Source organism: Hemiscyllium ocellatum, chromosome 24 (genome assembly GCF_020745735.1).
Source record: "Hemiscyllium ocellatum isolate sHemOce1 chromosome 24, sHemOce1.pat.X.cur, whole genome shotgun sequence".
Lineage (NCBI taxonomy): Eukaryota > Metazoa > Chordata > Chondrichthyes > Orectolobiformes > Hemiscylliidae > Hemiscyllium > Hemiscyllium ocellatum.
In genome coordinates, this window is record NC_083424.1 from 44,908,867 (window position 1) to 44,922,458 (window position 13,592).

Consider the following 13,592-nt stretch of genomic DNA (forward strand, 5'->3'; position numbering starts at 1 on the left):
TTCAGCAGACTGCTGGACACCAGATAGGTATCTGCTCGGCCCCAGGCAGAAGGTGGCTCAATGACATCCACAGGCACAGGGAGAAGTAAGAGTGACAAGACAGTTACATGGGACCTAATGGTCCTCCAAGCCCAGAGCCTACAGGAATGCAGTTATAGTAAGGGAACCCCATTGTCTCAATCATGTTGAGGTGGGTCTGGAGTTGTATGTAAGCCAGGCTGGATAAGAATGACAGTTTCCCTCCCTAAATGATGATTACAACAAAATCAGATGGGTTTTTCTGTCAAACAACATTGGTCATCATTAGCATCTTAATTCCAGTTTTTTTCTTTTATTGAGTTAAAAATAAAATATGCTGTGGGAGCATTCAGAATAACAGGGAGGAAGTGAAGACTGCAGATGCTGGAGATCAGAGTTGGGAGTGTTACTGGGAAAGCACAGGTCAGGCAGCATCTGAAGAGCAGGGAAAAAAAAAAATCCACATTTCGGGAATTCCTGATGAAGGGCTCCGACCTGAAACGTCAATTCTCTTGCTCCTCGGATGCTGCCTGATCTGCTGTGCTTTTCCAGCAACATACTCTCACCTTCGGAGTAACAGTGCACTAAGCCATTACCTCCCCACTGATTGAAGAAATTGTACAAGAAATTGACGAAGTATGCTCCTTGATCCAGTATCCAGCAGGTAAAATATGATTGGTTATGAATTGTAAATGACTGGCTAGATACTAAAACATGTTGAGTACTAACATGTACTGATAAAACCATAAATACTTGATTGTACAGAACACTTACAAGAGAATTGTGGCAGTTACATTTACCCCTCTCTCAGAGTATTGTACCATTTTTTGCTCAACTGGTCACGCTCGGAAGGATTAGACTCACAGCAAGCTTCACATACCTGAAACACCAGCTGGTATCTTACCCAAGTGCTATTCTCAATTAATCTCCAGTTACTGGGCTATTCAGCCACAAGGAGATCACAGCTAAACAGACAGTTTGGCTTCGCTCACCCACCCAGTTCCAATACGACACAGGTCACAATTTTCCCAACATCAATTCTGGCAGGAACGTTGCTGTCCCAACCTATGTCAGCCAACAACTCTAGAATGTGTGTGTTTTTAAAACCCATCACCAATTAAGATGACAAGTTACCAGCACTGCCCACAACCCCAGTATTTATAGAACAACTACACACCATGTAAAACTGATGGTACCAAATGGTGATATGTAGCAACACCGCTTCCACTTGAGCCCAGAGGAAGTTTCATCACAACATAAAATTTTCCTGCCAATGACCAACGGTGTCCCACAAGTGCATGTGTTGGGGCCTCAACTACTCCCCGTACTTGTTGATGACTCAGATGATTTGATAGAAAGCTATATGGCCAGATTTGTCAATGACAGCAAGAGTGGCAGCACTGTGAGCAGTGCAGATAGGAATGACAGTAGATCACGTGGTTCCTTAAGCCTGGTATGCCAATGAGCAAGATGCTGAATGTGACCTCACTCTGTACACCTGACATTTCCCCACCCCCATACCCCATCTACACAGGACCAGAAAGAGACAGCGAGAGATTAAATGCACAGATAAAACTGGGGTAAAGGAGGTCAAAATTGGATTTCCAAATAATAAAGGGTGCCATATTTTCTCAGTGATGAACAGTGAGAAACACTGGCGATCCAAAGAGTTCTGAAGGGTCATCGTTGACCTGAAACTTCAATTGTGGTTCTCCCTAGAGAAAACTCTAGTCTGACCTCCACAGCATTGCTACCAAGTTTGTTTTTTATTTCAGATGTTCAGTATCTACAGTATTTTATGTTTGTGTTGAGGTCCAAAGAAAATTGTGACTGTAGTTACATAAATCATTAAAAAGCTATGAACGTATGCAGAAAATAATCCAAACTTCCATGGAATGGTGGTCTTATATATCTAATGGACTAACAGACAAGGGGATGGGGTGCTTCAACTATACAAAGTCCTGGTTGTACAACACCTGGAGTACTGCAAGCCCTTCCAAGCATCAAGGAAACAAAACTCCTGTTCTGACCTGTCCTTCCCACCTCTTTAACCAGCCTGGTCTCTTGTCGATGGTTCTTCAGTCTGAACAACATATAACCAAATTAAAATGATAGCCTACAAGTCTTCCACTGGACAAATAAATTACCACAGTCCCTTGTTCACTGCAAGGTTGCACGTAGCAATTATACAATTCCCAAACTATAGGAGAAAAATCAGCTTTTTTTGCTTGCTTTTCTGGTAGTTTCACCCCTTTTTACTGGAGTGCATATTGGCAGCAGTTTAGATTAGACTTACAGTGTGGAAACAGGCCCTTCGGCCCAACAAGTCCACACCGACCCACCACCCACCCATACCCCTACATTTACCCCTTACCTAACACTACGGGCAATTTAGCTTGGCCAATTCACCTGACCCGCACATCTTTGTGACTGTGGGAGGAAACCGGAGCACCCGGAGGAAACCCACGCAGACACGGGGAGAACGTGCAAACTCCACACAGTCAGTCGCCTGAGTCGGGAATTGAACCCAGGTCTACAGGCACTGTGAGGCAGCTTACTCAGTGTACTTTTCAATAACTGCTGCATTTAATGCTTTCCTCATAACCACCACAATGTATTTCCAATATTCAACTTCATCCACTTAAGTGCTCCTACTGTGGTTCCAAAACAGAAACTAAATCACAACAGACAAAAGTAGAAACCTGGAAACTTCCTCCCAGAACAATAATAAAGTTCCCCTTGCCCTAACTGTCATCCCATCTACAAATGCTCATTCTCAAGATAGCCTCACACCAGAGAACAATCACCAAATATCTTTCCCTGCCAGCATTCCAAAAGAGAGTTTCCATCCCATCATCCTGGTCCACTCCTGAACACACCCTCCACCCGTCACTGCAGCTTGCCATGCAAATACAAAAGATGCCACACCGGCCTTTCATCTCCTCCCTTCTCTGCCCAGAAGTCCCTTTCAGGTGAAAAAGAAAATGTATTTGAACTTCTTTCAATATAGTATACTGAAATTGCTGCTCACAATATGGGTCTGCTGTACATTAGAAAGACTAATTACCAGTAAGGTGATTACTTTGTAGAACAGCTGGATTCAGCCTACAAGCCTGACTGCTGCTGATTATTGCTGTGATCCAATAAAGCTCAATACAAACTGGTCATCTTTTGAGGAGGCACTTTACAGTATATGCATGCATATAAAATCAAAATAGGTAACTGGACCACAACATAGGTTTGTGTCATCAGTTAAGTGAACTTAAATGAAAATAATTTTAAAAAATACTAAAAAGAAAGTTTAAGAGAATATATTATAACTTTGGTATAAAATGTTACTTTGTATAATATATATGTAATGCATTCAGTTGCATGAAGCGAACATTGATTTTTTTTTGCAGTCAAAGCAGCATATTCACATTTGGTTGTCATCCCTACATTTACATCAAAGATGCAATTTGCAAACATGTTAGAAAACTTTAAAAAGGGAAATACAAAATTCATTCAATTTCTTTATATTGCATGACATGATCTCTATTGTAAATTGTGATGGCTGCTGTCATTTGTAAATTTTGTTTCGACAATAACTAAAGAATCCAATATTATTCTATCAAATCCTGTTCACAGCAGCTAATGTCTACATATCACTGACACTTTCCTGCAGGGAGGGCATTACTGCAGTCACATGGACCTGACGAGAAAAAGAAATCTAGGAGGGAAGAATCCATTGCTATTGTTACATCATGATGAGCTACTGCTTCCGTAAGGGTTTTCCCGCTTGGGTCCCATGAATTCCAGTCCTTCAATCGGAATTTCTTTTTCCTTGATGGCTTTCTGTAATTAAAATAAATTCACTCTCATCAATAAGCACCAGTTACATTGGAAAACCGGAAGTCATTTGCACAGAAATAGTTATTTAAAATCAAAAAAACAAACAAAACAAAGCAAATTTATGGATAGAACAAAGACAAGGTCTTTCCCCTGGGGTGGGAAGAGTCCAGAATTAGAGGGTATAGGTTTAGGGTGAGAGGGGAAAAATTTAAAAAAGGACCCAAAGGGGCAACTTTTTCATGCAGAGGGTGGTGCATGTATGGAATGAGCTGCCAGAGGCAGTGAAGAAGGCTAGTACAATTCTAACATTTAAAGGGCATCTGGATGGGTATATGAAAGGGAAAGGTTTAAAGGGATATGGTCGAAGTGCTGGCAAATGGAACTAGCTTAGTTTAGGATATCTGGTCAGCATGGACAAGTTGGACTGAAGGGTCTGTTTCTATACTATAGATCTCTGACTATTTGATGCTTTGGTCAGTAAATGGTAATAATACAACCTCGACTCTTTCCCATTGATTTCAAGAACAGGACTTAAGCCATAATCTAACCCAACACCCACTGAAATGCTGAGCTGCAGTCAGAGATGCAATGTTTCAGATTAAGATGTTAAATCATTTTCAAATGGATGCAAATATTCCATAAGCAGTATTTGAAGAACATGGGAGTTTCTTTGCTGTCACAACCAGTATTCAACCTCAACCAATATAATTCACAGATTTATTTATTTATTGTATGGTTTGCAAGAACACCTGCATAAATTGGCTACTGTATTTCCCTATGCTACTGATGACTGGGGGTGGGGGGGGGCGATGCCAGCAGCCAATGTTGTATCTTTGGTTAAAAAAGATTGTAAGGAGGGAAACCAGGGAACCATAGACCTATGAGTCTAACTTTGGTTGTGGTTAAGTTGTTGGAGGTGATTATTAAAAGATAGGATTTGTGGACATTTAACATAAATTAATGTCTAAATTTAGACATTAAACGCTGATTAGGGGTAGTCAGTGTGGTTTTGTGCAAGGAAATCTGTCTCCCCCAAACTGGAGAGCGAGTTTTTGAGCAAAAGATTGACGATAGCGGAGTGGTTGACATTGTTTATTTGGAATTTAGTAAAGGCTTTGACAAGGTTCCACAAGGTGGACTATGGGATGCAGGGTGAATTTGCCAACTGGATACATAATTGGCTTAAGGGCAGGAGACAGAGGTGGAGGTTTGCTTTTTGGACTGGAGGTCTGCGACAGGCAATTTTCCACAAGGACTGGCTCTAGGTCCTCTTCCATTTGTCCTTTATATAAATGATTTGGATTAGCATATAGAAGGCATGATTAATAACTTCACAGATGACACCAAAGTTGGTAGCATAGTAGACAGTGAAGAGGGTTTTCTGAAATTAAAGGAATCTTGATCAAATGGGGCAATGGGCTGAAAAATGGTAGATGGAGTTCAATCTGAATAAATGTGATGAGGTATTGCATTATGGTACAACAAACAAAGATTGGGTTTGTACAAATAATGGTAGGGGCTAGGGTAGTGTTGCAGAACACAAGGACCTAGGGATGCAGGTACACAATTCTTTAGAGGTTTACCTCACGTTTGGACAGGGTAGTTTAAAAGGCATGTGGCACACTTGCCTTCATTGCTCAGTCCTTTGAGTATAAGAGTTGGGAAGTCACGTTGAGGTTGACAGGACATTCTGGAATACTGTCCAGTTCTGGTTGCGCAGTTGTACGAAGGGTATTATCAAGCTGGAGAGGATTCAGAAAAGATTTACCAGGAATGTTGCCAGGTATGGAAGGTTTGAGTAATAAAGAAAAGCTGGATAGATTGGAGCATAAAGAAGTTGAGGGGCAATCTGATAGATGTTTGTAAAGTAATGAGGGTTACAGATAGAGGTAATGGTGGTTGTCTTTTCAATGAGATGGGAGATTTCAAGACAAGGGGGCACATTTTTAAGATGAGGAGAGAGATTTAAAAAGACATGAAGCCAATTGTTTTATACAGAGGGTGATTTGCATGTGGAATGAATTTCCTGAGGAAGTGATTGATGTGAGTAGGATTACAACATTTAAAAGACATTTGGATAGACACATGAATAAGAAATGTTCAGAGGGATACGGGCCAGGCACAGGCAAGTGGGACTAGTTTAGTTTGGGATTATGATTAGCATGGACTAGTTGCACTAAAGGGTCTGCTTCTGCGCTGCATGACTATGAGTACAACTCAAATGTTAAGTAACTGTGATGGGCTCTGGGACACCCAAAAGTTAGGATGGTCTCTCAATACCCCCAATAATGGGCCAGCTATCACTCTGACCTATGACCCCAGTGAGGAGCTGGATAGCTACCTCAGCCCAACAAAGGTCCAGCAGTTCGTGCTCACCATGGGGATGCAGACAGCTACCCCAGAGACAGGGCAGTCAAATAGACAATGGTAACCCCATAAACTGGGGGTTAAAGAAGGTTCCTTTGCTATCATATAACAGGGCACCCACTCAGTAGGTGGATTTCACTGAAGCCCCAGCTAAATAATGAGACTGGATGGTTAATAAAGGGGACTGTAAATAGGAAAACTGTAAATTCAATTAATTCAATCTGTTCTTTGTAATGTTAAGACATGCAATGTATATATCTATGAACAACATGACAAATTGTACAGGTACTATAGATTTATTTCTATGAATAAAGTATATTTTGAAATATATATTTAAAAAAATCACTGACACAGGAATCTTCTGTGAGCCAAAACTGCACAAGCATTAAGTGTCACATCTGATTGGCAGCATTACTTTAAGTTCAACTCCAGCAACATTCGCAATGTCTCAACTTTAAAACTCACGCTCCCTGCTCCCTGCTCCCTGCTCCCTGCTCCCTGCTCCCTGCTCCCTGCTCCCTGCTCCCTGCTCCCTGCTCCCTTCTCCCTGCTCCCTGCTCCCTACTCCCTTCTCCCTACTCCCTGCTCCCTGCTCCCTTCTCCCTGCTCCCTACTCCCTGCTCCCTGCTCCCTTCTCCCTTCTCCCTGCTCCCTGCCCCCTGCTCCCTGCTCCCTGCTCCCTGCTCCCTGCTCCCTGCTCCCTTCTCCCATCTCCCTGCTCCCTACTCCCTTCTCCCTACTCCCTTCTCCCTTCTCCCTACTCCCTTCTCCCTACTCCCTTCTCCCTACTCCCTTCTCCCTTCTCCCTACTCCCTTCTCCCTACTCCCTTCTCCCTTCTCCCTTCTCCCTGCTCCCTGCTCCCTTCTCCCTGCTCCCATCTCCCTTCTCCCTGCTCCCTGCTCCCTTCTCCCATCTCCCTTCTCCCTACTCCCTTCTCCCTACTCCCTTCTCCCTACTCCCTACTCCCTTCTCCCTACTCCCTTCTCCCTACTCCCTGCTCCCTTCTCCCTGCTCCCTTCTCCCTGCTCCCTGCTCCCTGCTCCCTGCTCCCTGCTCCCTGCTCCCTGCTCCCTGCTCCCTGCTCCCTGCTCCCTGCTCCCTTCTCCCTGCTCCCTTCTCCCTGCTCCCTGCTCCCTGCTCCCTGCTCCCTGCTCCCTGCTCCCTGCTCCCTGCTCCCTGCTCCCTGCTCCCTTCTCCCTGCTCCCTTCTCCCTGCTCCCTTCTCCCTGCTCCCTTCTCCCTGCTCCCTGCTCCCTGCTCCCTGCTCCCTGCTCCCTGCTCCCTACTCCCTTCTCCCTACTCCCTTCTCCCTACTCCCTTCTCCCTTCTCCCTGCTCCCTTCTCCCTGCTCCCTTCTCCCTGCTCCCTTCTCCCTGCTCCCTTCTCCCTGCTCCCTTCTCCCTGCTCCCTTCTCCCTGCTCCCTGCTCCCTGCTCCCTGCTCCCTGCTCCCTGCTCCCTGCTCCCTGCTCCCTGCTCCCTGCTCCCTGCTCCCTTCTCCCTGCTCCCTTCTCCCTGCTCCCTTCTCCCTGCTCCCTTCTCCCTGCTCCCTTCTCCCTGCTCCCTTCTCCCTTCTCCCTGCTCCCTGCTCCCTGCTCCCTGCTCCCTGCTCCCTGCTCCCTGCTCCCTGCTCCCTTCTCCCTGCTCCCTTCTCCCTGCTCCCTTCTCCCTGCTCCCTTCTCCCTGCTCCCTTCTCCCTGCTCCCTGCTCCCTGCTCCCTGCTCCCTACTCCCTTCTCCCTACTCCCTTCTCCCTACTCCCTTCTCCCTTCTCCCTGCTCCCTTCTCCCTGCTCCCTTCTCCCTGCTCCCTTCTCCCTGCTCCCTTCTCCCTGCTCCCTTCTCCCTGCTCCCTTCTCCCTGCTCCCTGCTCCCTTCTCCCTGCTCCCTGCTCCCTGCTCCCTGCTCCCTGCTCCCTGCTCCCTGCTCCCTTCTCCCTGCTCCCTTCTCCCTGCTCCCTTCTCCCTGCTCCCTTCTCCCTGCTCCCTGCTCCCTGCTCCCTGCTCCCTGCTCCCTGCTCCCTGCTCCCTGCTCCCTTCTCCCTGCTCCCTTCTCCCTGCTCCCTTCTCCCTGCTCCCTGCTCCCTGCTCCCTGCTCCCTTCTCCCTTCTCCCATCTCCCTGCTCCCTGCTCCCTTCTCCCTACTCCCTACTCCCTTCTCCCTTCTCCCTTCTCCCTGCTCCCTGCTCCCTGCTCCCTGCTCCCTACTCCCTTCTCCCTGCTCCCTTCTCCCTGCTCCCTACTCCCTTCTCCCTGCTCCCTGCTCCCTGCTCCCTACTCCCTTCTCCCTACTCCCTTCTCCCTTCTCCCTACTCCCTTCTCCCTACTCCCTTCTCCCTACTCCCTACTCCCTTCTCCCTTCTCCCTTCTCCCTGCTCCCTTCTCCCTTCTCCCATCTCCCTACTCCCTTCTCCCATCTCCCTTCTCCCTACTCCCTTCTCCCTACTCCCTTCTCCCTACTCCCTTCTCCCTACTCCCTTCTCCCTTCTCCCTACTCCCTTCTCCCTTCTCCCTACTCCCATCTCCCTACTCCCTACTCCCTTCTCCCTTCTCCCTGCTCCCTGCTCCCTGCTCCCTTCTCCCTACTCCCTTCTCCCTACTCCCTTCTCCCTGCTCCCTTCTCCCTTCTCCCATCTCCCTTCTCCCATCTCCCTTCTCCCTTCTCCCTACTCCCTTCTCCCTTCTCCCTTCTCCCTACTCCCTTCTCCCTTCTCCCTACTCCCCTACCCCCCTACCCCCCTACCTCCCTACTCCCTACTCCCTACTCCCTTCCTCACCTTCACACATTGCTGGTACTGTTTGAAGAGCTCACTGCACGGATCCGGGCTCCTGTCTCCCTTCAGGAACTTCTCGGCGAACCACCGGTTGAAGCACAGGTCATAGCCCCGCTTCAGCTCCACACACTCGGAGCCCACGCTGTTCATATCGAGAGAGAGGCCGCAGGCCCCGCGCCGCCGCACTCTGCTCCCGCGGCCCACGTGATACCCGCGGCTTCAGGCATGGCCAGCCGCCATCATTGATACTGGCAGATAACTCCCCACACCCGGGAGGCGCCATCATTGATATTGGTGAACCAAGGCTCTGCACCCTGAAGGTGTCATCATTGAGAAAGTTAAAATCCATACAACACAAGGTTAGAGTCCAACAGGTTTATTTGGAAGTGTAAGTTTTCGGAGTAGCTAGTGGGGCAGGATCATAGGACACAGAATTTATATTCCAACTTTGAGTCAGACTGGTTCAAAGTAGGAATTTATAAAATATCACATGGACTGACTGCTTACAGATTGTGTGCTCTTTGCAGATTTTGCTTTTGAACAAAATAGAATGTATCTGCAAATACAAATCTGCAAAAAAAGCACAAAATCTGTAGGCAGTCAGTCCATATCATAGAGTCATAGAGAAATACAGCATGGAAACAGACCCTACGGTCCAACCCGTACATGCCGACCAGATATCCCAACCCAATCTAGTCCCACTTGCCGGCACCTGGCCCATATCCCTCCAAACCCTTCCTATTCATAAACCCATCCAAATGCCTTTTAAGTGTTACAATTGTACCAGCCTCCACCGCATTCTTTGGCAGCTCATTCCATACACGCACCACCTTCTGCGTGAAAAAGTTACCCCTTAGGTCTCTTTTGTACCTTTCCCCACTAACCCTAAACCCTATGTCCTCTAGTTCTGGACTCACCGACCCCACGGAAAAGACTTTGTATATTTATCCTATCCATGCCCCTCATAATTTTGTAAACCTCCATAAGGTTGCCCCTCAGCCTCCAATGCTCCAGGGAAAACAGCCCCAGCCTGTACAGCCTCTCCCTGTAGCTCAGATCCTCCAACCCTGGCAATATCCTTGTAAATCTTTTCTGAACCCTTTCAAGTTTCACAACATCTTTCCGATAGGAAGGAGACCAGAACTGCACACAATATTCCAACAGTGGCCTAACCAATGTCCTGTACAGCCGCAACATGAGCTCACAATTCCTGTAGTCAATACTCTGACCAATAAAGGAAAGCATACCAAACCCCTTCTTCACTATCCTATCTACCTGCGACTCCATTTTCAAGGAGCAATGAGCCTGCACTCCAAGGTCTCTTTGTTCAGCAACACTCCCTAGAACCTTACCATTAAGTGTATAAGTCCTGCTAAGATTTGCTTTCCCAAAATTCAGCACCTCGCATTTATCTGAATTAAATTCCATCTGCCACTTCCCAGCCCATTGGCCCATCTGGTCCAGATCCTGTTGTAATCTGAGGTAACCCTCTTCTTATGAATTCCTACTTTAGAAATAGAACCAGTCTGACTCCAGGTTGGAATACAGACAGACTCTGATCTCACATCTTTAATGCATTGTCTGAGCTGAGATGTCACCTTTTTTTAAATAAATCCTTAAGTTATCTTGGGACTGTGACTTGAAAGAAGTTCTGGGATTTACATATTAATGAATCGAAACCTGCATTCTTATTCTAAGTGATTAAAGACTTAACAGCAATCTAGGTTTGTTCAATACATCAACTATACGACATTTTGATCTTTTACTATAAGTTCTGTGTCGCATGATTCTGCCCCACTGGCTACCTGACAAAGGTGCAGGGTTCCTCAAGCTAGTACTTTCAAATAAACCTGTTGGGCTATAACCTGGTATCATGTGATTTTTAACGTTGTTCACTATTGTCCAACACTGGCACCTCCATAGAATGGATACTGGCAAACGCTGGCCCACTCCCAGAGGTGCCATCATTGGTATTGGCAAATATTGTCTCCCTCCCCCACGACATAGACAAGAGGTTCCATCATTGATACAATATTGCCATGCACTTCCGGGGGTATCATCTTTGATATTGGCAAAACACCACCCCAAACCCGGAAGATGCCATCATTGATACTGGCGCTGCAGTGTGTTCTGTGATGGGGACAGGATTTTGCCCGTTCCTCCCCCATCCCTACACCCCCTCCCCTGTCTGTCTCTCTATCCTGCCCCAGTTTCCCACCCTCTCTGTTTTATCTGCGGTAAAAACTCGCTGTGCTGACAGCTGGAGGGAGGGAGGCTCTGGGCTGCCAATCATGCTCAGTGGCCAACCCTCCAATCACCGGCACTTCTCCTTTTTCCAGGAGAAATGGATAGTTTTGAGGTTAAAGAGGTGCCAGGTCACAACCGAGACTTCATTTAAGTTAAAGAAGAAATCGATAGCCGAGAAAAAAAAAGTTAGCGCCCGAACAGGGACTTGAACCCTGGACCCTCAGATTAAAAGTCTGATGCTCTACCGACTGAGCTATCCGGGCCCTGACAGAGAGTCTGACTACATCTTATTACAGCTCAGAAATCAGCCTCGTTTTGTCAAGGCTTTTTTCATATGTTTGGTTGAATTTCTCATTTATAATTCCCATGTTGTAGATCAGCCTCCCTAAAAAAAGTCCACATTCACTCTCTTAATTACTCTCTAGATAAGACCTACCCCTGAATTCCCTTTTGCATATCATGTTTACAGCCTGGTCTCATGCTCATAAATTAAAAGCTGTATGTATCTGGTGTACATGCAGTCAAACTATGGGTCTGCAACAAACTATGAGGCTACTCTTTCAAAATCAAGTTGAAGCACGTTAAACCAAAATGAATCAAATTTTAGAGCAACAGGGCACTGCAACGCACCTTAAATGTTCACATTAAACTTATGCAAATTGAAATTAAAATGTTTTTTTGGGTCGTAACCATGATTTGGAGGAGCCAGTGTTGAACTGGGAATGGACAAACTTAAAAATCACACAACGCCAGGTTATAGTCCAACAGGTTTATTTGGAAGCACCAGCTTTCAGAGCTCACACCCACCTCTGCACCCTCTCACAGACTTATACCCCATCACACACACACCAAGCTTGCACACATGCAAACACACACTCCCTCATGTGCACTCACAATTATGCGAACACTCATATGCACACGCTCACTCTCTCTCTCATGCATCCGCACACACATATAAGTCTATGGGGTGAATTTGTATTTGCAGAATTATATTTGCAGATACATTCTATTTTGCTCAGAAAAATGCACATTCTGCAGGCAGTCAATCCATGTAATAGTTTGTAAATTCCACTTTGGAAATAGAACCAGTCTAACTCAAGATTGGGACACAGACAGACTCTAACCACACAACTTAATGCATTGTCTGAGCTGAGATGTCGCCTTTTTCAAAATAAAACCATTAAGTTATCTTGAGAATGTGATTTAAAAGAAGTTGTGGGATTTACATATTAATGAACCAAGATCTGCAACCCATTCAAAAGATGAAAGACTTAACAACAATCTAGGTTTGTTCAATATATCATTTCAGTTGCATGACACTGTTAACTTTTGCTATAAATTTTGTGTCTTATGGTCCTGCTTCATAACCACCTGATGAAGGAGCGGCGCTCCGAAAGCTAGTGCTTCCACATAAGCCTTTTGTTTTATAACCTGGTGTTGGGTGCTTTTTAACTTTGGGTGGTGAGAGTGCACTCCAGCTTCAGCAATGCCCACCGGCCGAGGAAAGTTTCAAACATTCTAGCTGATACTCTGTGTTCCCTCTACAAGGACACCTGGGCATTAACCTCCCAGGGAAAGGCTAAAATGCCCCAACTGCCCGCTATTGAGGCTTGTTAATTGCCCACCTTTTTTTCAAAAATATACTTTGTTCATAAAAAAATCTTTGTGCATAAACATTGTCACAAATGCAGCTCAGTTCTGTACCGTATCCTACCAAAGAAACAAACAAACACATGAGTTTGGAGAAAGTGAGGACTGCAGATGCTGGAGATCAGAGTCGAGACTATGGTGCTGGAAAAGCACAGCAGATCAGGCAGCATCCGAGGAGCAGGAGAATTGACTTTCCTGATGAAAGGCTTATACCGAAATGTTGATCCTCATGCTCCTCAGATGCTGCCTGACCTGCTGTGCTTTTCCAACACTGCACTCTAGAAACATTTGAGTTTGACTCTATTCAACAAACCAAAGACATCGCTTACATATTCAAGAATACATTACATGCATTCAGGCACTAGGAGGATCCAATGACTGAATGGACCCCCATTTAACTTCAGTAGGATGCCCTCAGATGGGGATCTTTCCCCACTGTGCTTTGGCGTTAAGTGCCCCTAACTTTGGTGTGTCCCTCAGCACGTAGTCCTGGACCTTGGAATGTGCCAGTCTGCAACACTCCGTTGAGGTCAACTCCTTGTTCTGGAAGATCAGCAAGTTTCAGGCAGAACAAATACACCATCTTGGCCAAGCCCAGGGGCAGACCAACGAGGATTTCCTTCAAATGGCCCACAAAAGATGTATGCGACTTGGGAGTCCATGATCCACTTTATACTGAACAAGAATGCTGTATGAAACACTCTGTATGC

At 46.1% G+C, this 13,592-nt stretch overlaps 1 protein-coding gene and 1 non-coding gene across 2 annotated transcripts; both read right to left on the bottom strand.

Moving 5' to 3' along the window:
• Positions 1-315: 315 nt before the first annotated feature.
• Positions 316-9,176, bottom strand: triap1 (TP53 regulated inhibitor of apoptosis 1). Its single transcript, XM_060843740.1, has 2 exons — positions 8,989-9,176; positions 316-3,852 (listed from the first exon to the last, which is right to left on the bottom strand). Exons 1-2 carry the CDS (start codon positions 9,133-9,135, stop codon positions 3,760-3,762), a joined length of 240 nt encoding a protein of 79 aa, XP_060699723.1. The 5' UTR covers positions 9,136-9,176; the 3' UTR covers positions 316-3,759.
• A 2,246-nt stretch (positions 9,177-11,422) lies between these two features.
• trnak-uuu (transfer RNA lysine (anticodon UUU)) lies at positions 11,423-11,495 on the bottom strand. Its single transcript has one exon. It is a non-coding gene; the product is annotated as a tRNA-Lys (tRNA).
• Positions 11,496-13,592: the final 2,097 nt, after the last annotated feature.

What these genes read in the sequence shown, in the direction of transcription:
- triap1 (XM_060843740.1), bottom strand. Translation starts at nt 9,135, where the DNA reads ATGAACAGCGTGGGCTCCGAGTGTGTGGAGCTGAAGCGGGGCTATGAC. An exon ending in AGTACCAGCAATGTGTGAAG is followed by an intron (nt 3,853 to 8,988) that starts GTGAGGAAGGGA and finishes TTTTAATTACAG; the next exon opens with AAAGCCATCAAGGAAAAAGA.